Here is a 27,287-nt window from a genome sequence, read left to right on the forward strand (position 1 = left end):
TCATAGAATTTCGTGTTTATGATCAGAACCGTTCATATTATGAATATTTATAAAATCATATCTGCAGAAAATCAATTGATTAACTAAACAACCTTAGTATTAATTTATTTTTTGCATAGATATCTTTATATAGTGACTTATAATAATGGTTCCAATTATAAACACGAAGTTTTGTGATCGGACACAAATAATTTTGAGGAGTACCTTCTGATCATCCTTAAGTAGCTAAAGCATTGTTCCAAGGGATATTCCAATCCTCCACTATGAGCCACTGATTCACTGACATTGAGGGTCTATCTGGCTATGGTTGTTTGAATGCTATGTATGGTAATATATATCTGTCACGCTCCGGACTTGAGGTCGGCGAAAAAATAAATAAATTCTGCACCCGGTACGTGAGTAAAAGTAAAAATAAAAGAAAAACAAAACTGCTCTTATAAAAATAAATCTTGAAAATTCTTACAATGTGTACAAAAATAATAAAAATCCTAAAAACTTTTAAATCCCTCGTTTAACACAATCTCAACGTGTCTAGCACTTGTCTTGCCAAATAAATCATCTGAAAAATAATAGCAACTACCACTATCGCCCAGTGAGTAGAATATGTCATATGCTAGTTAAACGATGTTGTTTTACACACTCTGGAAAATACAATAATAGTATTAAAGTTTTAGCCACGTAATTCCATCATCCCTTCATACGTTCATTATATCCTTCATAAATTGTAACCCATTACGTAACCCTTAATGACCTTCCTGCCCTAATGTTCCCATGTGCAATTACATTTATCTCTCGGATTAATGCAACACTAAAGTTCTTATGCTCCATGAACAATCTCAAGTAATTCCATATAGATTGGATATATCCCATTATAAACATTTACACAAAATCAAACATGCTTGAATTGAAATAGAAAGATATTTAGAAATAGCTCAAAACCCATGATAACTCATGAATTTCATTTATCGAAAATAAGAACATTTTATAACACATTACATAAACCACTCACCTCGAATCTTGGCAAGATAACTCACTAACAATCTGCCCGCAGCAAACCCTAACTCCCTCTCTCTCTACGTGGAACATGCATGCTCTGCATGCTGCCTTCCTTTTATGTTCCAAAAACAATGGAGCAAAGCTCCTATTTATAGGGCAAAAGCCGGGTCCAACTTCCTTCTAATTGGTGGTCTGGCGGCCAGACAATGGTGGCATGCAAGGGTGTCAACCAAATAAGGACACAATGATACGGGGCAGCCACCTAAGGCTAATTGAAGCCACGTCCAAGTTATAGCTTCCATTAGTCAACAAATAGAGTGCTCATTAGGCACTTCTAGCACAATCTAATGAAAGATAGGAAAAAGGTTGGAAAGAAAACCATACGTTTAAAATGTATAGGTTAATATATATGTATATATACACACATATATTTAAATTATATAGTATATATTAAGTTGAAATAAAATATATAATTGAAAATCAAAATTAATTTTGTAAATAATATTTGTTGTAAAATATATTTTCAAAATGCGGGTACTCACAATATCATTTATGGTAAGTTGAGCTAGGGCTAGTTTCGCTTTGGTTACAGAATCGAAAAGTGATTACCGAAAATCGAACTAAAAATATCGAAATAAGAGAAACAAAACCCGATCTTGAATTGAAAAATTTTAGTTTACCGAAAAATCAGTAATCTCAAATTTCTTTCGAATTTTTTAGGTTTGGGAAACCGAAATCCCTTAGGCTAAATTCGAAACTGATTCCCCAATTCTGAAATTCATCCCTCAATTCGAAAATAAATAACCCCAAAAATTCCCCCCAATTTGAAAATAAAAAACCCTAAATCTTGAGAGAGAGAGAGAGAGAGAGAGAGTGAGTTGCAAAAAGATATAGGGGAGAGAGAGAGAGACGGACAATGATGATTGAATCGACAAAATTGATTGAGAATGGAAGGAGCTCTACGTCGACGGCTGAAAGAAAAGAGGGTTTCGTCGAGCTGTGGGCGGGCGAAGAGAGGGAAGTGGTCGACGACTATCTGATAGAGGAATGGATAGTGGAGGGTCGAGAGGGAGAGAGAGCCCGTGCAAGCCGAAGGTAAAAATGAATTTGGTGGAATTCGACGGTGCGATGTCGCCGTAGAAGATGAATTTGGAGGTGTCGTGTGGTCTCTAGTGTGGCGAGAAGTCGGCGGAGACGAATCAGAGAGAGAGGGTCGGAGCAGTGAAGAAAATATCGATAATATCGGCGAAATATCGCCGATATTATCGTTTTTTTGGGACCCCGATATTTTATTAACTATTCAACTTGTTTTCGGAAAAATATCGCGATATTATCGATAATATCGCGATATTTTCGAAACTATCGCGATATTTTGTATCGGCTAAATCGGAGAACAAAGCCGGAACAAATAGGGTTTCAGTACAAAGCCGAATCCCTAAATCCCCAAATTCTAATTCAAAGCAAATGAACTGAATCCCTAATTCCTAAATCCCTAAAATCGATTTCAGTACAAAAATCAACATGCAGAAAAATCGCAATCTGTACAAAATTGTAATTTACAAGCCGAGAAGAACGCCGGAGCAAATTAACCGAATCCCTAAATCCCCAAATTCGATTTCAAAGCAAATGAACTGAATCCCTAATTCCTAAATCCCTAAAATCGATTTCAGTACAAAAATCAAGCAACATGCAGAAAAATCGCAATCTGTACAAAAATTGTAATTTACAAGCCGAGAAGAACGCCGGAGCAAATTAACCGAATCCCTAAATCCCCAAATTCGAAATCAAAGCAAATGAACTGAATCCCTAATTCCTAAATCCCTAAAATCGATTTCAGTACAAAAATCAAGCAACATGCAGAAAAATTGAAATCTGTACAAAAATTAAAATTAAAAGCCGAGAAGAAGAGAAGTAGGAGCCTGGGAACGTCGTCTTCCTCACGAATCCAAGACGGCTGGGACAACGTCGTGCTCCTCAGTGGTGTCGACGGCTGGGACTACGATGAATTCCGGTCTATCTCCATGGAACAAGGTGGTTTAGAAGGCGGTTATCGAGTGGTGTCGACGGCTGGGTTTAGGGCGGGTGAGATGGGAGGAGCAGAGGGAGACACGGACGAGGAGGATCGAGAGATGGATCGAGATTCGAGAGATGAGTCTGTGTGTGTGTGTGGAAGAACTGGAGAAGGGGGAAGGGAGGGAGAAGACTGAGAACGAAGACTCAGAGAGAGAAGAGAGAGATTGAGACGATTCGAGAAAGGAAGGAATGATCGAGACTCTCTGAGCTCCGTGTGTGGTGTGCGTGTGTGGTGTGGTGTGGGGGGTCTCGAAGTGTGTGTGTGGTGGAGTGTGAGTTCTTCACTGTTTTTTACTGTCTGTGTGGTGGCGTATAAGAAAAAAAAAGGATCCAATGATCCAAATAATTCAAAACCTATCTCTAGCTCTCTGATACAATGATCCAAATAACTTTTTGCAATTTCAGAGCATGAACAACAAATAATACTGCTTTCATAATGAAATCGTGTGACAGTCAGTAAGATTCTTTCACATGCAAAACAGTGTCAGTTTGTCAATGTCTGTTATATACTTACATTCTTTCACCTTATCAGAGGTGGAGTATCAGAGGCATTCACAGAATTTTCGTTTCTTCTTCTTCCCATACCATTTTCAAAACCATTCCAGATCCATTCTAAAGCTTGAACACAAAGGGTTCCATATTTAAGGTAAGTTTACAAACTTAAATTTATATTATTGTAATTTATACAACAACAAATAAATTTGTGTGGACTCGTATGTTAATTTTTTTAAGTAATTAATACTTGCATGTTAATTTTTGTAAGTAATTAAGTAATGTTAACAATTACATGTTAATTTTTTTAAGTAATTAAGTAATGTTGTATAATTATTCCCTAGGATAATTTTAATATGTTTAATGTTATTTATTATTTTATTTCCCTTACCATTTTCAAAGTCATTCCAGATCCATTCCAAAGCTTGAACACAAAGGGTTCCATATTTAAGGTAAGTTTACAAACTTAAATTTATATTATTGTAATTTATACAACAACAAATAAATTTGTGTGGACTCGTATGTTAATCTTTTTAAGTAATTAATACTTGCATGTTAATTTTTGTAAGTAATTAAGTAATGTTAACCATTACATGTTAATTTTTTTAAGTAATTAAGTAATGTTGTATAATTATTCCCTAGGATCATTTTAATATGTTTAATATTATTTATTATTTTATTTCCCTTACCATTTTCATTATCAAATTGGATTATTATTCATTAATATTAGGTTTTTTTTATTATCAAATTGGATTATTATTCTTTTATATTAGGATTATTTTTTTATCAAATTGGTGGATTATTCATTAAATTGGATTATTATCAAATTGGATTATTATCAAATTGGATTATTATTCATCACCATGTTTTATATTAGGATTTTTTTATCAAATTGGTGGATTATTCATTAAATTGGATTATTATCAAATTGGATTATTATTCATTATATTGGATTATTATCAAATTGGATTATTATTCATCACCATGTTTTATATTAGGATTATTTTTTTATCAAATTGGTGGATTATTCATTAAATTGGATTATTATCAAATTGGTGGATTATTCATTAAATTGGATTATTATCAAATTGGATTATTATTCATTAAATTGGATTATTATCAAATTGGATTATTATTCATCACTATGTTTTATATTAGGATTTTGTTTTTATCAAATTGGTGGATTATTCATTAAATTGGATTATTATCAAATTGGATTATTATTCATTAAATTGGATTATTATCAAATTGGATTATTATTCATCACCATGTTTTATATTAGGATTTTTTTTTTATCAAATTGGTGGATTATTCATTAAATTGGATTATTATCAAATTGGATTATTATTCATTATATTGGATTATTATCAAATTGGATTATTATTCATCACCATGTTTTATATTAGGATTTTTTTTTTTATCAAATTGGTGGATTATTCATTAAATTGGATTATTATCAAATTGGTGGATTATTCATTAAATTGGATTATTATCAAATTGGATTATTATTCATTATATTGGATTATTATCAAATTGGATTATTTTTCATCACCATGTTTTATATGAGGATTATTTTTTTATCAAATTGGTGGATTATTCATTAAATTGGATTATTATCAAATTGGTGGATTATTCATTAAATTGGATTATTATCAAATTGGATTATTATTCATTAAATTGGATTATTATCAAATTGGATTATTATTCATCACCATGTTTTATATTAGGATTTTTTTTTATGAAATTGGATTATTATTCATTAAATTGAATTATTATCAAATTGGATTATTATTCATTAATATTAGGTTTTATTATTCCATATTATTTGTATAATTACTTAAATTTTTACAATCATTTTCTTTACTTTGTATTTAATTCTTTTGTAGAATAACTTTATTATTTAGGTTCTCTTATTTTATCAAAAAATAATTGTCTAATTTTCATGAAAAATAAATATAGGTACGTTTAAGATGTCCAGTAAACGTGATCCAGCTTGGGAACATGGAGACCCAATAGACGGAAACAAACATGGCACAATTTGCAAATATTGTGGTCGGGTAATGAAGAGTGGCGGAGTGACACGACTGAAGTATCATCTTAGTGGATTAGATCCATCAAAAAATGTCCAACGATGCGATAATGTCCCCCCAGAAGTGAAGGCATTCATCAGCACATTATTAAAAAATAAAAAACAGCAGAAGGAAAAGATAACACAGGGAATGGAAAATATTCGAGCTGGGCTACGGGGAGAAGTCTATGGCCAAGCGGTTGACAGTGATGATGATGACGATGAGGACGAATGTGATGATGACATGGGACCTGAAGAACGACGCAGTTTGAAACAAGCATTACGTGCCTCCAAACAGTCAGCATGGGAAAGAGAACACCTTCATAAAATTCCTAATAGGGGACAAGGTTCCGGGACAAGTGGTGGTGCACAAATGAGACGGGGAGGCAGTCTTAGAGAATCACAACCATCACCACCAATAGCCCCAAGTTTATATAAGTCATCCAACGCACGTCAAAAGAGTGTTTGGAGTTATTTCAAGGGAGGTAATGTGAAGGAGGGAATGGGGCGTCTAATTAGCAAGTTCTTTATCTATGAAAATGTCCCTGCTGCGAAGGCATCATCACATCATTTCAAAAATATGGTAGTGGGATGTCAACAGGCCGGTGTTGGAGTACAACCTCCCACTCCCTATGAGATAAGAAACAAATATTTGGATATGGAGTATAAAGACATTGGCGAGTATGTTAACAAGTTGAGGTCAAAGTGGGAAACTAATGGTTGCACAATCATGTGTGACGGATGGACTGGCCCGACCAGATTATCTATCATCAACTTCATGGTATACTCCAAGGGAAAGACAATTTTTTTGAAGTCTGTTGATGCTTCAGACCATATAAAGAATTACAAGTATATTTACAAATTATTGAGGGATGTAATCATGGACGTGGGAGAGCATAATGTTGTCCAAGTCGTGACCGACAACGGTTCTGCATTTGTCAAAGCTGGAAAAAAGTTAATGAAGCATCATAATATGTTTTGGACATCATGTGCAGCACATTGTATTGATCTCATGTTTGAGGCAATGGGGAAGAGAGAGAATGTTGCTACTGTGGTCAAAAGAGCTAGAACGATCACAAATTATATTTACAATCACGGTTGGTTGTTGGTAAAGATGCGTGAATTTTGCAAAGGAGAAATTATTCGTCCAGCTACCACTCGATTCGCCACCAACTATATTGCATTAAACAGCCTACTCAAGAAGAAAGCAAGGTTGAAGCAACTATTCACTAGTGACGATTGGGCCAACCACAATTTCAGCCGCTCAAATACAGGTCGTATGGTGGAAAGTATAGTGCTTGATCATGCTTTTTGGACTCAAACAGAACATGTGTGTCAAGTGTTTGAACCTCTTTACAAAGTTTTACGGATCGTTGACACATAAGTGTATCCTACTATGGAGGCAGTATATGAGTTGATGCGTGTAGTGAAGGATGAATTGGAAAGAAAACATGGTGCAAGGTGGGTCATAAAAATAATTGAAGACCGATGGTATAAAACATTATACCACGATTTGCATGCAGCAAGTATAAATTATGTCATAATTTGCAATTCATTTCTTTAGTTGCATAAGTATTATTTCTCTTATTAGAGTATGTGTTTCTTTGAACAGCATATTATTTGAATCCCCGATACCAATACAGACCCGGTGTTGGAGATGATGGTAACCTTATACGTGCTGTACATAATGTATACTCTAAATTAGACCCTGCATCACCAGCAGTTGGCCAATTTGGAAATGAGGTACACAATTACTTAAATTATAATAATTACTTTGTTGGATTAAACTAACACAATTTATTGTATTCAGCTAACATGGTTTAAAGATGCAAGAAGAACATTTGGAGAACCAACATCAGTTGCTGCTCGAACAAATATGTCTCCTAGTGAGTATAAACATATTTCACTATAAGTTTATAATAGAATTTGTTGGAGTTATTAGGCTTATCAACATTATTTTTCATTGTAGCTGAATGGTGGATCATGTATGGGACCGATGCACCAACTGTGAGAAAGTTAGCAATAAAAGTATTATCACAAACAGCTTCCTCATCTGCTTGTGAAAGAAATTGGAGCACATTTGCACTCATACACACAAAGCAAAGAAATAAGTTGGCTCATAGTAGCTTGGAAAAATTAGTTTATTGCTACTACAACATGAAGCTTCAAATTCGAGATAAGGAAGCAGAAATCGATCATGTCGACCGTGGTGACCCACTAGATGTGTTTGATATTGTTGGTGAAGATGATGATACGGAGGGTAACCAACTTTTTCAATGGATTAGACCTCTTCATTTAGATGATGATGAAGGCAACCCAGCTCCCAGAGTTGCTGAAGAAGCACGTAATGAAGGGATAAATGTAGAAAGAGTATTAGAGGAGGAGGTGGGATCTAGCAGCTCTGACTCTTTCGAAGAACTTTTGCACCCAAGACCAAGAAACACTGGAATTCCACCTTCTTCCAATCCTACACAACCACAACATCGTGCTGATACTAATGATAGCTCTTGTACAAGATCAGGAGACTCACCTACCACCGGAGGTGGGAATGATGAAGGACATAGTGGAGCTGGAGGTAGTGGTGGTGGATATGGAAACTATTATGGACCACCACCTCCCGGATATATGAGCCCCTTCATTGTTGAGGCAAACTTCACGCATGCAACACAGGATGATGACCATGGCAGTAAGCGGGCAGGACCAGGAATTGGTGCCATAGGGAAGGACTATACTCGCAGAGAAAGAGGCAAGGGGATTTTGTCAAGTCAAGAAGATGACTCGTTATCTAGAACTTCAGACTCTGTTGGATTGGGAAGTAGTAACTATGGTTATACTCATAACCAACCATTTCCCTACCCTTCATATCCCATTCCTGTTGGGATGGAATCGAGCGACTCATGGAAACAATCCCAGCCTCAATCTTCAAATGATTTTTCTTATGGACAACCTCAACCAATCTCGGATCCATATGGGTGGCATATTAACAATTACATGCAAAACTATTTTGGGGATTTATCATTTGATAACTACTCTTCACAATACACTCATTCTACACATAGAGATGATGAAGATAGTGAAAAATTTGAACCTCATAGGAACTCTATGTGGTACTAAAGTGTAAAATATTGTACTAATTCATTATATATAAATGATTATGGTGTGTTTAGACTTCTTTCATTAATTACTACATATTTTCTACACTCACAATATTTGTCAGATCGCTATATAATCAACTTGATAATGTTAAATCCATCATGCAATGCATTTCCTTCCAATTTTTTGTGATAAATTAATAGATAATTGACTAAATAAACATCCTATAAAGTTTCAATAAAAATTTCCAAATTTTTCTTACAATTTCCGTGGTTTCCATGTAATTTTTATCGATATCGATATTTTACCGATATTTCCATCGATATTTCCGTGTTTTCGGACTACCAATATTTCCGATATTACCGATATTTTCTTCCTTGGGTCGGAGTCATCAAAGAGAGGGCTTTGGTTGTCTGGGAAGGTTCTGAGCGAGAGAGGGAGATTTATATTTTTAGGAACGGTTGAGATCTAATGATCAATCATATCTAGCGATATTTCAAATACATATTAAAAAGTTTATATATATTATACAATTATATTTGGTTTGGTTCGGTATTACAAAGACAAACGGAGATATGGTCGTGATCCCCGTAATGAAGTTTCGCTAATTATTTGGTTTTTGATACCGAATGGTTCGATATTACTCGATTCAATGTTTTCAGGTCAAGTTCGGTATGGTTCGAGTCGTTTGGTTTTTTCGCGTTTTTTTTTATGTTTTTTATTTTTTTATTTATTTTTTTTCAGCCCTAAGTTGATCTACTTGCTTTGTAAAGGTGACATCATAGCCTACCCAAATATAGAAATAATAAAGGGTCCAATACAGAAGCCAATTTGTCTTGTTTTACTCCATATGTGATATGCATGTTGGCTTTTCATCATTAAAGAAAGATGAAATTGTACTAATGATCGTTTAATTAAAAATATGTGATCATTAGTTCTTTAACTTATCAAAACGTACATCTATGATCATTTTTGTTAACTTCGTCAGAACTTCCGTCAAAATGAATCACGTGCTACAGACATGAGACTGAATCAAGAATCAAATATGGAAAATTGTAGCACTAGTCCCTTAACTTTAACTCAGTTGTAGCAGTGATCTCAACTTTAATCCAATTATGGTCCATCAACTTTAACCCAATTATAGCAATGGTCATTTCATCATAACGCATTTTGACGGAAGTTAACAGAGTTGACTAAGGGACCATCAACTTTAACCCAATTATAGCAATTGTCATTTCATCATACCTGGACGTTTTGATGAGTTAAGAGACCAATTTTCACTGATTTTTAGTTAAGGGACCATTACTCTGATTGAATTAAAGTTAAGGGATAATTGCTACAATTTTCTCTCAAAGAAACTACAAGGGATTCAAATTTACATGTTTTTTTTTCCCTTTTCATTTATTTTCCTCTTCGAACCATTCTTTCAATATCGAATGAAAGATTACGGGAAATTAAGCTTTGATTCCTGCAAATTTTTAGGTATTAATTAAAAGGATTAAGTATCTAAAACCCCAAAGCTTTTAGTTTCATTCCGATTTTAATATCAATTGTGGAGCCAAAAATATTCGCTAGGCGACACGTGGACTTTTGAACGAAAGAGGACAAAAATACCCTTGAGGCATACCGGGATTTCCTACGCGCAAGTAGTGGGTAATCATCCTCAACCAATTCAAAAATGCTCCAAAAGAGGTAACCAATTCCAAATTATCTTATTTTAGGTAATTATTTCCAAAACTTAATTTCCCTAATATATTATTTAGTTAATTAATTATCTAAATAATATATTCTTCCCATATCTCCTAAAATCATCCCTTAATTATCAATTTGAAACATCCACTCAAACCTAAAAAATGATATAGGGCCGGCTACCCCATTCAAAGCCTATTCCATCACCTTTTTCTACCTTTTCCACCTTTCCTTCCCTTTTAAATTAGCCAATCAATACCATAAATACTAAAACATTTCCTTTCATATTTAATTAGCCAATTAATTGGCTAATTAAACCTAAAATAAACCCTAAAATCCCACCTAGTAGACCGGCCACATTCCCTCTCTTTGCTCCACACCTTTTCAAATTTCTTCCACTTTATTAGCCAAATAATGCTAGTCATTCAATTGGGTAACTTCCCATTTATTTCTATTATATTTTATTAGCCAATAAAGTGGCTAATAAAACCACAAATTTCATCCCAAAGCACAAAGAAAGGGCCGGCCATTTCTTGAAGATGTGGACCAATTTGGTCCTATAAATAGTCACCCATTTTTACCAAACACTCATTCCAAATCTCTTGCAAAAATTCCAAAACACTCTAAACACTATTTCTCTCTAAAATTCTAACTTTGGCATCGGAGGTTCTTCGGCCAAAGCCCCCCCTCATTCATCGTGGGCGCGTGAGGCTTTTGGCCTTAACCTAAGGTGCTAGTTGTTTTGTAGGTGCAAAATCGTCCAAGATCGAAGAGGAGAAAATTTGCATCCACAAATTGGTGCTTTCATTGAGAGTTGAAATCCATACTCGTAGAAGACTCTCGCACAAAAAAGGTTTTTTCTTTATTTTCTAGTCCATTTGAATATTTTTCATACGTTCTTATTATTAGAATTTTTTACTTGCAAAGGTTCTTTGATAAAACGTATAAGTAAAATATAATGCCTAGAAATTTAGAAAATTCCACAAGTGAAAATTCTAATGTTCAAGAAATGGGATTGCGGAGATCCGTGAGGCTAAATGCGACAATAAGGGGAGCGGCATCATCATCACGAGCTTCAACCATGGGAACCACCGTGGTGGCTACTTCGGTAGCTACCCGCGGCGAGGTCCATGGTGCCTTCACCACGGCCACCATGGGAACCACCGCGGTGGCTACTTCGGTAGCCACTCGTGGCGAGGTCCATGGAGCCTTCACCACGACCCGGAGATCCGTAAGGCAAAATGCGACAATAAGGGGAGCGGCATCATCACCACGAGCTTCCACCATGGGAACCACCGTGGTGGCTACCTCGGTAGCCACCCACGGCGAGGTCCATGATGCCTTCACCACGGCCACCATGGGAACCACCACGATGGCTACTTTGGTAGCCACTCGTGGCGAGGTCCATGGAGCCTTCACCACGGCCCGAGCCGTGCCATCCAAGGCTCACGGTACCAAGACCACGATCCAAGCCGTGCCATCCAAGTTCACGTGGACCCAAGCCCAAGCCTCGCATTCACATGCACCGCGCATTGAGCAGCCTGCTCCCGTGATCCAGCCTGCTCCCGTCGAGCAACCCACTCCCGTGGCCCAGCCTGCTCCTGCCAAGCAGCCCACTCCCGTGGCCCAGCCTACTCCTGCCAAGCAGCCTACTTCCGTGGCCCAGCCTGCTCCCGCCAAGCAACCTGCTCCTGCCAAGCAGCCTGCTTCCGTGGCCCAGCCTGCTCCCGCCAAGCAACCTGCTCCTGCCAAGCAGCCTGCTCTCGTGACCCAGCCTGCTCCCAACGAGCAGCCCACTCTCAAGGCCCACACTGCTCCTGTGGCTTTCCAAGCAGCCCAAGTCGGCCCAAAACTATCTCAACCATCTGGACCTACCATCGAGCCGGGGGCATTCTCACCACATTTTTTCGCGGATTTGACATTTCCTAACTCAAATCTCGCGCCCGGAGTCTACCACCCTTCCACTGCTCAAGGAGGCGCATTCATTCCAAGCTCTTCCAATCCAAATGGCGAACAACACTTGTCTCGACAAGTCATAGAGTTGACGAGCGCCCTTGCATAACAGACAACTTTGGTGAATCAACTTTTGCAACGCATCGGGATCCAACGTGCCCCGGACGAGGTATCCCGAAGTAGGACAAGGGCAGACGAACCTTTCCAGCAGCATCCCAGCAAGCAGCCATTCGACCAGCCACGAGCTGAACGTTCAGGCAGTGTACATTCCCGATTGGGCCCCCGAGATAGCGTATACTCCCGTTTTAGCGCGCGGAGGATCGTGTACTCTCGACTAGGCCAACGGATGAGCATACATTCACGGTTGGGGTCACACTCCGATAGTCAACATGAGCAACCTTCCAGACAAAGTGTTCATTCGCGGCTAAGCCCACAAGGAGCATCATCCACCTCACATCAGAGTAGGCAGCACGACGGACGGAGAGAAGCAGTCACTCAATCCAGCTCAAGTTCAACCAGCAGCCTGCAAAGAACTCGCTCGCCTGCTAGGAATGCACCATATGCACTGCATCTGCGGCATAGACGAGCCAAACACATGGAAGAGCAGCCTAGACCAGCAAGTCATGGCTGGGGGCAGCCGAGAGCTGCACTACCCCAACAAAGGCAAATTCAGGAAGAAGTAGAGAGACTCTTGACCAAGCGATTGCATGATTTCCAACGCAATGAGGTCACCGACGAGGCACTACGACGGAACATGACCAACATAAGCAGGTCACCCTTCACGGACGAGATCGAGCAGGCAGAGCCTCCACGAGAGTTCAGCATGCCACATTTCACATCTTTCAAAGGGGATGAAGACCCGGAGAGACACTTAAAGCGCTACCGAAGCGCAATGATCCTTTATCGAAACAACGATGAGCTCATGTGCAAGATATTCGCCACCACTTTACAAGGCGAGGCGCAAGATTGGTTCTACACCTTGCCGCCACAATCCATCCGGGATTTCTACGAACTTTCTTTAGTTTTCACCAAAGAATATTCATCCTATCGCTCGATCAAAAAGAAGTCTGATCATTTGTTCAACGTCAAGAAGAACCCAAAGGAGTCGCTTCGCAACTATGTGAGGAGGTTCAAAGTAGAGAAGGCAAAAATAGTTGGATGCAACGACTCGATAGCTAGAGCAGCCTTCCAAAAAGGACTTCCAGCAGACCACCCGCTATTCGAAAAATTGATCATGAAAGAAGATCTAACTCTGGCAGACTCTTTTGCTTTGGCAGAGAAGTATGCACTTTGGGATGAGGCTCGCCAATGCACATTCAAGGACTTGAAGAAGTACCCAACATCACCTCCCTATAAGCAGCGGATGACTTATTCACATGTTTGACGGTATCTAAAGTAGCAATAAGCTCTACCATCATGCGAGAAGAGATGGGGGCCCGACTACCTGTATTCCACAGTTACCTGTATTCTACAGTTCAAAAGCTCTCCTCGATGTTATTAAAAATTCAAAAGCTAACTTTGGCGATAGTTGTTGCAACCCAGAAGCACAAGTTTTACTTTCAAACGCATGCAATCATCTTAATGACGTACTATTCTGCCCAATCCAGACGCGCGACGATAAAGGCGTAGACCCTGGCAGATGTAAAGTTTTCTGACAAACGCAACACTGGAAGGACACACTCGAAAGCAAGTTTTGTCCTCGTCACCCTAAAAGATTCTACATAGGAGCAACATGTACCGGCAGTTGAGTACCATTTCTTGCTACGCATCACACGGCCCTAGCCGACCCTTGCTCAATGATTCAACTCTAGAGTGGCCCAATACCGGCAGTTGAGCATCTCCTGTTGCGTATGACATGGCCTCATCTCCACAGCTCCCTACTGCGTCTTCACGCCGAGCCTAGGTGACGCAACAGAGCGGCCCAACGATGCCTCAGAAGTAGCCGAGCACACTCTAGCTGCGCCTACTCCACCCGATGGAGACTTCTGGCATTTGCATGTCGACGACGCAGAAAAGCCTTCATCACTGCCGGCAGAGAAGGCTCCAAAAAGATGGATCCCATCTGGGAAGGTCCGTACAAGATCAGCAGAGTAGGGAGTAAGAGTAATTACACCCTCACCACCATGAAGCGGCAAAAAGATTGAAAAGAAATGGATGGCCTACAATCTGAAGAAGTACCATGTGTGACCTCCCGCTACATCAAAACCCGAAGACTCAATAAGCTCGACGGGCACCACCTCACAAGCTGAGGACTATCCAGTTGTTATGCAGTTCCTACCTTACAGCTAAAGTTCTCGTTCGTTTCACTCGTTTTTCAATGAGGAATTTAGAAGTAATCACAACTTGGCTTGGCTGCATGCTTACAACAACTAATCACTCCTGCACTTCAAAAGAAGATTACGCCCTTCTTAGGGACTCATCGCAGGAATTGCGCCCCCCGAGGGACCAACCATGCTCTCCAGTGCAAGAGGGTAAACCAATTCTCCGACACCCATATGGGTCAGCTCTCCAAGACGGAAGGATAAACTTTACACTCCGAATATCCAGACGTGGATGAGCCTGGCTGCCCTAGTATAACTAGATGCACGATGGCTTGCGCCGGGATTCCTAGAAGTAGCCGCAATGGTCTTTTTCAAGGCTTAGCTAACTGAAGGATTTTGGGTCTCTTGGCCTAATCCGTGGGGAACCGGGCCCTAGAGACGGAGAGGGCACATTACGCAGTACATCCAATGGACGGCTGCCCTGGAATCCTAAAGCTGCTACCGAATGCACTAAGGTAGCCTACGGATTCCGGAAGACTGCCTACGGCTTGCCCTTCGAGCAGTGAAGCCGCACTAGACTTATACAACCGCACATTCTTGTGAAAGGTTAAACAAGCTAGCGCGCATATACGAAGTTTTATCCACTGCCGACATGCTACGTAGTCGATAAGCTTCACCTCTGCCAAGCGCGGAACAACCTACACCAAGTCCTAAAGTGTTGTGATACTTGCTACGCAACCTACGGAATTGAAGAAAGTCAAGGTTAACAGCCTAGTGGTTACGCGGACTTGTCTGCTTCTGTAAGTAAGGCATCCGGCTGCCAACCCTATGGCTAACAACTTTGCAAAGTTCTACACCAACACCTACGGCTGCATAGGCTACGCGAGTTTGTCTGCTTATAAAAAAGTAGCATGCCTGCCACTGGTCTATCAAGTCTAAAGGTTAGGGCATGAACAAAAGAAGTGAAGATGAAGAAAAACGAAGGAAAACATGTTTATAAACAACTAGCAAAGGCCGAAGGAATTTAAGCAAAACAAAAAGCTACAAGGAAAAACAAAGAAAATCATAAAGGCGACCTAAAATACTACATTACAGCAGCTTGGACATCCCACGACTACTCGGTCGCCACACCTTCAACAGCCGTAACGCTCTTAGCAGCGGCATCATCCGACGCTTCACCCCCGGCTGCCCCAGTCTGGGCACTAACTTCTCCAACTACTTCACCAATGGAAGCCTTAAAAGTAAAAGCAAGCAAGTCTTCCGGAGAAATAGAGAAGCTCATCCACTCTCTTCTTAGCATAAGTAGCGAAACGAAGCTCAGAAATTGCAAGCTTAAGATCTTGAATCTGAGGCGAATCAATCTCAGCAGCAAAGGGAGCAGGCTTTGGCGCCACTTTAGCAGCAGAGTCCACCTTACCACTCTTCATAATAGCAAGTCTCTACAAAGGTGAACCGGACTTGGCTCCCAAAGAACGTCCTACAGACTTCGGCACTGGGGGCACGAGAAAACCTTTACGCTGAGTAATCTTATCCACAATTGTACTAGCCATTCTTAACATGGAAGACGCCACATGCTCAGATCTAGCAGCCTTATTTTTCTTCCCATTAGAAGAAGTCATGTCAATCACATACCTCTCGGTAGCAAGCGGACCCTCATGAGCAGCAGAAGAAGTCTTCAGTTTTTTCTTAACTAGGCATCTCATGAGCAGGCGGGGAAGATCTCTTCTTTCCATCTTCATTCATAGTAAGCTCCACAACAGTGATCAGACGAGCCAGTGCATCCGCCTTGATCCTCTTTACCTCATCTTTCTGGAGCAGCCCACCTTTCTTTCAGCAAAGAAGACTAAGTAGCCAACGACTTTCATGGTACTCAGCAGGGGAGCTCAACCCAGCATTCCAGCAGGCAGAAGGCATGCATGCCCAACATTCCAGCAGCCCATGAGACCCGCAATCTCCTTATTTCTCTCAATCGCCAGCCTGGCCCGAGTCAGGTCCAAGAGCCCAAAGGACATGAGCTATGCGGCTCGCCTAACACTGTGCCCTAGCGCCACAATCCTCGACCCCAGCTGCACAAGCTGCCCTTGGCTCAAGCCAAGCCAAGCTGCCCAAGCAGTGGTCCCTGCCACGACATCTCCTCAGCTTATGCCGAGCCAGCTCCTGGCCCCTGCCAGCCGACGTGCCGCACCACCCCGACGGCTACCCCGCAATAGCACTATCCAAGAATAAGGCAAGAAAAATTAAATTTTTCTTACATTGGTGCGGCACGAAGAAGACGAAGAAAGCAACGAAATACGGTCCTTTGCACGGGCAAGATGTAAAAGATTGCTAGAGGAGGGGGAACAAATATCCTCTAAGCTATCTCTCTCTTGTAGGGTAGAATAAATCGCTCTCCAAAGTTGATTTAATAACCCACTTAAGGTGGACTTAAATAGGCTTTGAGAGAAATTTATTTCCCTTTCCTAGAAGGATCTAATTTCCATTTAAAGAGAGAATCAACAACAAAATAGGAATCAATTCAGAATTGCCTAAAGCGAGAAAATCTCTACACCTGTTGCCCTTTTCTGCAAGCAGCCCAACAGGTGTGGGGGCATTTGTGGAGCCAAAAATATTCGCTAGGCGACACGTGGACTTTTGAACGAAAGAGGACAAAAATACCCTTGAGGCATACCGGGATTTCCTACGCGCAAGTAGTGGGTAATCATCCTCAACCAATTCAAAAATGCTCCAAAAGAGGTAACCAATTCCAAATTATCTTATTTTAGGTAATTATTTCCAAAACTTAATTTCCCTAATATATTATTTAGTTAATTAATTATCTAAATAATATATTCTTCCCATATCTCCTAAAATCATCCCTTAATTATCAATTTGAAACATCCACTCAAACCTAAAAAATGATATAGGGCCGGCTACCCCATTCAAAGCCTATTCCATCACCTTTTTCTACCTTTTCCACCTTTCCTTCCCTTTTAAATTAGCCAATCAATACCATAAATACTAAAACATTTCCTTTCATATTTAATTAGCCAATTAATTGGCTAATTAAACCTAAAATAAACCCTAAAATCCCACCTAGTAGACCGGCCACATTCCCTCTCTTTGCTCCACACCTTTTCAAATTTCTTCCACTTTATTAGCCAAATAATGCTAGTCATTCAATTGGGTAACTTCCCATTTATTTCTATTATATTTTATTAGCCAATAAAGTGGCTAATAAAACCACAAATTTCATCCCAAAGCACAAAGAAAGGGCCGGCCATTTCTTGAAGATGTGGACCAATTTGGTCCTATAAATAGTCACCCATTTTTACCAAACACTCATTCCAAATCTCTTGCAAAAATTCCAAAACACTCTAAACACTATTTCTCTCTAAAATTCTAACTTTGGCATCGGAGGTTCTTCGGCCAAAGCCCCCCCTCATTCATCGTGGGCGCGTGAGGCTTTTGGCCTTAACCTAAGGTGCTAGTTGTTTTGTAGGTGCAAAATCGTCCAAGATCGAAGAGGAGAAAATTTGCATCCACATCAATCTTTTTAAATATTTTAAACAAGTATCCAACCTATTGAAAATGTCACATCCATTAAGTTGTAATTAATTTTTTCCGATACATGTCCATTTAACAACAATGAGTCTCACTTTTTAACTTACATGGACACCAAAATAATAATAAAAATAATTTTAAAAAAGAAATGAAGATAAAAATAAATAAATAAACAATTCAAAAATAAAATGAAAAACAAAAATAAAAATCGGGAAATATCAAGCCCCCGCTGTGTGACAGCCCGTCCTGAAAGATATTCCTTGATTATGTGAAATGTCTAGAGTACCCTTGGATGTTGAGTACATTGTGTGTGATGTTGTGGTTTGAGTTTGGGTTTTAGACTAATTTAATTAGTTCCTAAGTTTTTGGAACTTAAAATTTATGGTTGTTGTTTGTTGTGATTGGCTGCAAACTGGACCACACACACACACCAACCCATTCCCTTACCCGTTGACCTTTCTCTCTCCTCCCTCTCTCGGTTTTCTTCCATTTTTCATACAAGCGTATGGACAAACTTCAAACCCTCCATTCCAGTCACGGATTAAGGCTGTGAAGGTGGTCTTTGTGTTCCTTGTGAACTCAGGAACACATAAATACCAATTGTAGTATGTGAAACCTTTGAAAACCCAAGAACCCAGGAACCCCGATTTGGAGTACTGTTCATGCACTCGTAATCGTGAAGTTTTCATGGAGTTTTAAGGTTATAAGGAGCCTTAAAACATCTTCATGAAGCTCGGGGAGTAATTTTGAAGTGCTTTGGACGTCGGGAAGCCCAGGTTTAGCGAGTTGCAGGTTTGGCTAGAATATCGAAGGTTTTCAGGCGAATTTCCGTTGGTTTTAGGTCCCCAAAGTGGTATGAATATGTTCTTCTCATCTTAAGCTTCAATTTGGTTCAAATGTTATGAATTTTGGTTGAGAGAAGATACTGAAGTTCTAAGATTTTCCAGTTTCCGGTGATCGCAGCGGCATCGGCGCCGGACTCCGGCGAAGCAAGGAAGAAGGAGGAGAATATTCCGTCAAAGTTGACAGAATATTCTAGCGTCGTCAGGTATAATTAACGGCATATTCTAGTTTTTAACGGAATATTCCTTAAATGGCATTAACTATTCCGTCCCCTATGCCAGGCACGTGCCTGCATGTGGGCTGCGCGTCTGGCAGTGCCTTGCCCGGCGCGTGGGGTCATGAAATTTTTTTCTAAAAATATGGGGATGTTCCTGAGGTTGAGTATGTCATGGTGGTATATTCAAATACCCCATTTGAGCAATATATGAGAAGTTATTTCCTAGTTTTGTATATATGCTTTGAATAACGTTTATTCAGTTATTTCCCATATAGGTGAGACCTATCTTGAGGACGAGCGCCATCAATCGAGGCTCGGGGGCTATGACCCTTTGACATATCAGTAAGTGGGCTTTTGGTTTTCCGTATATACCTATATATTTGAGATTTTTCCCATAAAATGAATTTGAATGATTATACATTTTGAAATGTCATGCAAAGTATCTGCCTATTTTATTTATGCATTAGTAGTTGCATATATTTATGATTGGTGTTGCGGATGCACAAGTAATTGCCAGGTAAGTTCATAAATTAAAGATATGAGGTTACTATAGTTATGTGAGATATGATGTAATGTATTGAAAGCTCATAAACCTGCACCCCGGTGTTAGTGCTCTTGCCCAAAGCTAGGGCACAGTCCTTCACGTGATGTTCACCTCCCGCATCATATACTCACCTTGGATCCAAGTTAGGTGCACAGGCTTGCCGTACAGACCACTATAGGTGGTTCCAACTCGTAGGTGAGCCGCGATCATTCACACAATCTTCACGTGATCATAGCACTAGAGCATGTTTATTTTACACCTAGTCTTGTCGTACGGATCACTTTAGGTGGTTCTAACTCGTGTGCAGGATTTGATATGATTGAGATTGGTTATGAGCTATAGACTTAGCCGTACAGATTGAGTTAAAGGGATTTGACTGATGCGATATCTGACATTGATATATTTTGTCTGGATTACTTATGGCATTGCATTGAGATACTTTGGTGTGGTATACTTCTATGGATTTTCATCTTGAGTATGATTTCTGATATTATTATTATTATTATTATTATTATTATTATTATTATTATTATTATTATTATTATAATTATTATTATTATTATTATTATTATTATTATTATTATTATTATTATTATTATTATTATTATTATTATTATTATTATTATTATTATTATTATCTGGGAAATTATACAGGTTTTACGGCGAGGGGTTCGAACTTTTGAGAAATGAAATGATTTCGAAAAGCTTTGTTTTTGCCGACTCACACTTTCTGTTTTGCGCCCCTCCAGATTTTAGGTAGAAGTGCTTTGGTGGCTCATAGGGATTTCGACGGTGGTTCTGACAGAACATCATAAATGTAGGATCACCCTTGGGTGTTGTATAATTAGTACTTGTCTTGCTTGACTACACTTAGGCTATTTATGCTCTGATTGTGTATTTCACACTTCATCTTGCACTTACACCTTATCTTATCTAGTACTCTAGTTGATTTTGTTTTTGTTTATTATTAAGTCCTTATATCTCTATTGCTTCTGCATTGTGCACATGGCTACATCACCCTCACACGACGGCCAGCATGCCCTAATTTAGGTCAGGGTGTGTCACGCTGCCTCCATGCTCAACCTACGACGACCAAAACCCCATCTCAACCTTTATATTCAAAACCCACCACTAGGTATATCACAGTGAATATTAATATTAGTTGCCTCAAAATTTAAATTTCAAACGCAAATTATACAATATGCAACACAATGATTAAAGAGTAAATTCAATATAAATCCAATTTCATGAGCAATCATTAGAAATAGTCCACTTTTTAAAAATAGGTCGAATGATTGTTATCTTTTTGTTTAGTTTGTGATAAAATTGAAAATTTTAAAGAATTTTAAGATCCTAAATCATGAGTTAAATTCCTTCAACCGTGTTGCATTAAGTCTTTTACTCATTTAATATACCTGTAGCATAGATTTTTTTGCCAATAATCTACCTATATCACAGATAAATCATTTTTAGCTACCTATATTATAGATATATTTTGCTTGTAATCTACCTCTTCATAATTATTCAATTATATCTTAAATATGTTTTGCTTGAGAAATTTTGCAGTCTTCTTATGACATAGGTATGTTACAATTGGACTCAATTTAAAAAACAAATTGAATTTTTGGACCTGGAGCTAACTGCCCCATGATTAAACGGGTATTGAATTGAATAAAAAATGGACCATAATTGAATCTAAAATGGACCCAAATTGAAACTACATTAGGAAAGCAATCTCCTAACAAAGAAGAGGGTTAAGAATTTAGATATGGTTTCAAGGAGCTTGCATTTGCTTATGTTATTTCCTCATTTGTCGATTCTCGGCTCGTAAACCTTCCGGTTCTTGTTTGTGATTGGTGAAGGTGGTGGTTGTATCATGGCAATATCCATACCATTTCAGCAACATCTATGACCTTTTTCTCAATGTTGGTGGCTTGACTTGTAGGGTGGAGTTGGTGATTGTACATTGGGTTTGGAGGTGATTGTGCGTTGGGTTTGGAGGTGATGGCCTTATAGAGGTGGTGGTGATTGTTAGTTGATGGAGGCCATACTTCCATGACCTTTTATTGATTTTGGAGAAAAAATATGTCTAGTTAATTTAATAGAAATTTAATTGGGGCTCACAAATATGACATTTTCAATAAGTTGGGTACTTGTTTAGAATTTTTGAAACGGTTGAGACCAATTTAGAATAACACTAAAAGGTTGGGAGATTTTAGGTACTTAATCCTAATTAAAATCATAAATGACACATATTAAGCAAAATTGTATCTTTTTATAAATTTTGAATATTATAAGTTGATCTAAAATAAAATTTACATTTTGAGTTTTTATCACAAAGGGTTCCTGAAATTGACCCTCACCATCAAGGTGGTCCCTGAAATTGAAAATCAATTAATGTAGATCCTGAAAATAAGTGTTGCAAATCAATGTTGTCATTTCGTTACAATTCTGTTAAAAAATCAGTTAAGTGCTGATGTAGCACATAAATGGGCCCCATAAGTCCTTTTTTTTCTCACAAATAGTCTTTGAAATTGACTTACGACATCAAAATGGTTCCTGAAATTGACCCGCGACATCAAAATGGTCCCTGAAATTGAAAATTGATCAATTTAGTCCTGCAAGTAAGTGTCTCAAATCCTGGTGGTCTGGTGATGCAAAGAACGACGAGGTTTGCCTTGAGATAATGAGGTTATAACCAAGGTGCGTCCTTTGTTGGTTGAAAACTATTTCCACACCCCCTCTTAGGTCTTGGTTAAGCCTTGTGCCTTTATGAATCTATGGAAATGATCTCTCTTCGGAGTAGGCCCTACTATAAGAAAAAAAATAGACCATTGTGCAAAAAGGTATTTATACAATTTTTTTAATTAATTATTAAACCCACATCAGCACATAACAATTTTTTTTTATACAGAATTGTGGCGGAAGGATTATATTGATTTGCGACACCTATTTTCAAGAACTACATTAATTGATTTTTAATTTCAATTTCTTTGTTGTTTATTTATTTATTTTAAACACATTTATTTATTTTAATTAAAAATAAACTTTTTTGTAATCCACATGGCATCATATATTGGAGTGTGGGGCTCATAATGTGCCACGTTAGCACACTAACATAATTTCTAACGGAATTTAAATGGAAGGACGACATTGATTTGCACCATTCATTTTCAGGGACCACATTGATTGATTTTCAAATTCAGGGATCATCTTAACGAACTAGGTTAATTTTAGGGACAATTTGTGATAAAAACTCATACATATATATAATAAATGAAACATTGCAACACAAAAGATTAATTGAATCAATGATGCAATTCAAAAGCGACACAAAATTATACTTCTTCAAAACTTATGTAATTTTGCTCTCCATCACTTCAGTTGAAATCAAAAGTGTTATTGTGTTGATAACATGTTGGAAATAAAGTATAGAGAAGAAGAGAACAAGAGAATAGAAAGAAACAAGAGAGAGATTGGGCGGAGAAATCAAATGTGTGTATTTTCATTATCATTAAACTTTTTATTTAGAGTATAGATAACTTAGAGGAGAAACCCAATTGTCTCTAATTTACCTCAATGGTCAACAAAGTATTAACTAAACAATTTCGAGCTACATGGGTTTATGGAACCCCATATCGAGCTGAAAAGGAGGATTTTTGGAAGTAGATGATAATTGTCTTCAGTCCTTGTGATTTACCATGGATGTGTAGAGGAGACTTTAATGAAATCTTATGGGAGGATGAAAATTCAAGAGGAAGAGAAGTTAGATTTAATCGTCCCATATGTTTACAAAGTTTTATGAACAAGATTGAATTGATTGATTTGGGTTTTAATGGACCCAAATTCACTTGGAGAGGAACAAGTGGATGACATATTGTGGAAGAAAGAATTGATAGGAGTCTAATTAATGGGAAGTGGTAGGAATGGTGGCCAAATACTACAGTTACACATGGGTTGGTAATGGGATCGGATCATTGCCCACTTATTGTTAATTGTGAACATGAGACTGGTAGAGGTAAATGTTAGTTCAGATTTGAAGCTTTTTGGACGAAAGAAGAAGATTGTAGAGATATTGTTAAAAAGTGTTGGGAAGAGGAGTGTGAAGGTGACTAGTTGTTGAAATGGCAAAAGAAACTCAACCTATGTCGAAGTAGGTTGAAGGAGTGGAGTAAAAGAAAGTTTAGACAAAGAAGGGTATAAATAGAAGAGTTAACACGGCATCTGGGCAACCTTCAAGTAAATTGGAAGGAAAATGTTGATCAAATTCAGGCAATTTCTACATAGCTTAATAGATTATGGGAACAAGAAGAGAGTTATTGGCAGCAGGGGTCAAGAATTAAATGGCTGCAAAACGGTGATGCTAATACTTCTTTCTTTCACTAATCCACGGTGCAGAGAACAAGGCAAAACAAGATTGTGAAGATCAAGGATGATAATGGGCAGTGGGTTGAAAATACAATCAAATAAGAAGAACTGTAAAGGAGCACTACAAGTCTTTGTCTGTCTTAGAAGGGCTGAGGGATTGGGGTACACTTCTAGCTTGCATTGAACAAAAGGTAACAATGGAGATGAACCTCACTCTTACTTGTCCGATAAGTGATAGTGAGGTTGAGGATGCTATGTTTCAAATGGGGGGAATGAAAGTACCTGGGCCTAATGGATTTCAAGGAATATTCTATCAATGCTATTGGGATGTAATATCGTAGAAAGTCAAAGGAATTGTCAATGATTTTATGAATTGGGAGGTTAGCCGTAAAAACTTAAACTCTACACAAATCGTCTTGATCCCCAAAGTTTCGAACCCGGAGATTGTTGCTCAATAAAGACCCATTAGCCTGTGCAACTGTAGACATGTAAATTTCTTTACATGCAAATGACGCATCACAAAGCTCCACGTGGCATATGACTCATCACAAATGGACAAGTCATCAATGACATGTGGCACAAATAAAGCAAAGGAAGCTAAAAAACGTTCCTAAAATGCGGCAAAGGGGAAGAAATCTCCTTAAAATCAGCAAGGGGCCCAAATTGCTACCAAAACTGGAATGAAAGCTAAAGCATCTTCACAAAACAAGCAAGACTTGAAGATTACTTGCAAAATAGGCAAGAAAGCCTTATAGATTTTGGCCAATCAAGGGAAAGTGGCTGAAAATAAGACACAATACATGCCTAAATTCTCCCATGGATGAATCAAGACACAAATCAAAGCCAAATCCATCCAAAGGCAAGCTTTGAGAAGTCTATAAATACAAGGTCATCAGATAAGCATAAAGGTCGACAATTTCTACTTTGAAAGGCCGAAATTCTCACAAAAGGAGAACCTCTGCCAAATCTTTGAAGACTATTACGCTGCTAAAGCTCTCTTCAAAGAACGTACAACCAAAGTCGAAGCTTTCTTTCAACCAAAGCCGAAGCATTCCCTTGAAGAATCAACAAGCACTTGTGCCGATTTCTTCAAGAATTTGTTGCAAGCTTAAAACTTGTAACGACATTTGATTCAAGATCAAGTCACCAAGACCCTTGAATCAACAAAATCCCACATCAACATCACATTTGCCGCAGGTCATACACAAACCTAGAGGTGAAGACTATCCACGCATTGTTTCAAGCTGAAAACTTGAAGTAATAGTTCAATCGTTCGTTCAAGATTAAGTCATCGCGACCTTTGGATCAACAACCTACGCATCTACATCAAATTTGAAGACTAAATTAGAGGAAAGTTGTAAACAGAGATTGTAACCCTACAAATTCATCAATACAAATCTACTTTGTACACGTGTTCTCGTTTCATTCGTTACAGAATTTTCGTGTTTACAAATTTGGCATACCTAGTGGGACTTCTTTGCCTCTCATCTTTAGCTTCAAATCCACAAGAAACACACATGGCATCAAGAAAGGATCAAGCTGTTCCTGCAACCAATGTGAAGAACAAGAACATCCTTGTCGCAAGTGGTGGCACTTTGGGTGTCACAACTTGAAGCAAGGCAAGGGGATCTTTTCTCACCCTATCTATTCTTGTTTGTAAGTGATGTTCTTTCTCTGCTCATTTAAAAGCTGTGGATTTAGATTATGTTAAAGGAATAAAAATTAGCTCAAATAGTCCAAGCATTTTGCATATGTTCTTTGCTGATGAAACTTTGATTTTCCTCCAGGCCAATTAACAAAATTGCAGGAATATTGTTTAGATTTTAAATGCTTATTGTGCTGCTTCGGGCTAGCAGGTTAGCCTCAATAAATCAAGCGTTTATTTCAGTGCCAATACCCTAAGAAATGTAATGGAGGAGATGGGTGAAATTCTGGGAATGCCAATTGTAGATAATCCTGAAACTTATCTCGGTTTTGCCAACAATTTGGGGTAAGTCTAAACGCCAAGTTTTTAGGTATATTAAAGATCGTTTATTGAGGAAAATTCAATGTTGGAAACAAAAGCTTCTGTCACATGTGGGCAAGGAAATGCTTATCAAAGTTGTTGCTCAAGCTGTACTAGTTTACCCAATGAATATTTTTAAATTTCCTGCAAATATTTGCAAGGAATTTGACTCTCTTGTAGTTGGGTTTTGGTGGGCTTAGAATAACGATGACAAAAAGATTCATTGGGTTAGCTGGGATGTCTTAAGCTTGTCGAAACAAGATGGAGGTTTGGGGTTCAGGAATTTACAAGAGCTCAATGTTGCTCTATTGGCTAAACAATGCTAGATAATGGTAATGGAACCAGATTCTTTGTGGGTTAGATTTATGAAAGCAAGAAACTTCCCAAATTCTTCATTTTTGGAAGCTAAAAAAGGAAGCAGAGCTTCATGGGCTTCGGCAAGCTTACTGGAAGGGAGAGAGATTTTATTGAGAGGTGCTCAATGACAGGTGATGAGTGTAATAATATAAGGTTATGAGTGGATAGATGGGTTCCTTACCTGCCAAATGGCCATGGCACAAGGTTGGATCTTTTCAAAAGACATGTTGCTACCTCACCAATAAGCCCCATTTGCAACGAGAATGGCGAATCTGTGGAGCATATGCTCTTGCTATGCCCATGGGTTGAACTTGTCTGGTTTGGAGGACAACTCAACTACAAGGTGAATAAAAATGAAATTGATACTTTTGGTAATTGGTTGCATTCTTTAATTGAGATTAATATGGGGAACAAGCAGGCTAAAACACGGATAATGTCACAAGTGACGTTCACTTGTTGGAATATTTGGAAAGAGAGATCCAACTAAAAAAAGGAAATGTTGCAATGGTGATTAGAGATTCAAATGACAAGTTTGTTGCTGCTAGGAAATCAAGCATAACGGCTTTAAGAGTTCAAGTTGCAGAGGCAAAGGCAATTTTGGAGGGGTGTAAGCTGGCTAAACATATGGAGTTAGGCAAAGTCATTATTGAATCAGACTCAAAGGAGTTAATTTTAAGCTTATGTAACTCCATATCCATTGGTAGATGGGAGACTTTTCCGATTCTAAGGAAAATTATGCAAATGAATGAATCTTTCCAGCTTTGTCGTTGGTCCTGGGTCCTTAGATC

General features: G+C 38.5%; 2 protein-coding genes across 2 annotated transcripts; both read left to right on the plus strand.

The window, feature by feature from the left end:
• Window positions 1-7,070: 7,070 nt before the first annotated feature.
• Window positions 7,071-8,806, plus strand: LOC126632818 (uncharacterized). Its single transcript, XM_050303314.1, has 4 exons — window positions 7,071-7,090; window positions 7,242-7,372; window positions 7,440-7,515; window positions 7,599-8,806. The coding sequence occupies exons 1-4, from the start codon at window positions 7,081-7,083 to the stop codon at window positions 8,741-8,743; spliced, it is 1,362 nt and encodes a 453-aa protein (XP_050159271.1). The 5' UTR covers window positions 7,071-7,080; the 3' UTR covers window positions 8,744-8,806.
• A 2,573-nt stretch (window positions 8,807-11,379) lies between these two features.
• Window positions 11,380-12,978, plus strand: LOC126631628 (uncharacterized). Its single transcript, XM_050301750.1, has 2 exons — window positions 11,380-11,609; window positions 11,814-12,978. The coding sequence occupies exons 1-2, from the start codon at window positions 11,421-11,423 to the stop codon at window positions 12,471-12,473; spliced, it is 849 nt and encodes a 282-aa protein (XP_050157707.1). The 5' UTR covers window positions 11,380-11,420; the 3' UTR covers window positions 12,474-12,978.
• The last annotated feature ends 14,309 nt before the right edge of the window (window positions 12,979-27,287 follow it).

The sequence above is a fragment of the Malus sylvestris genome, chromosome 8 (assembly GCF_916048215.2).
Source record: "Malus sylvestris chromosome 8, drMalSylv7.2, whole genome shotgun sequence".
NCBI classification, from domain to species: Eukaryota; Viridiplantae; Streptophyta; class Magnoliopsida; order Rosales; family Rosaceae; genus Malus; species Malus sylvestris.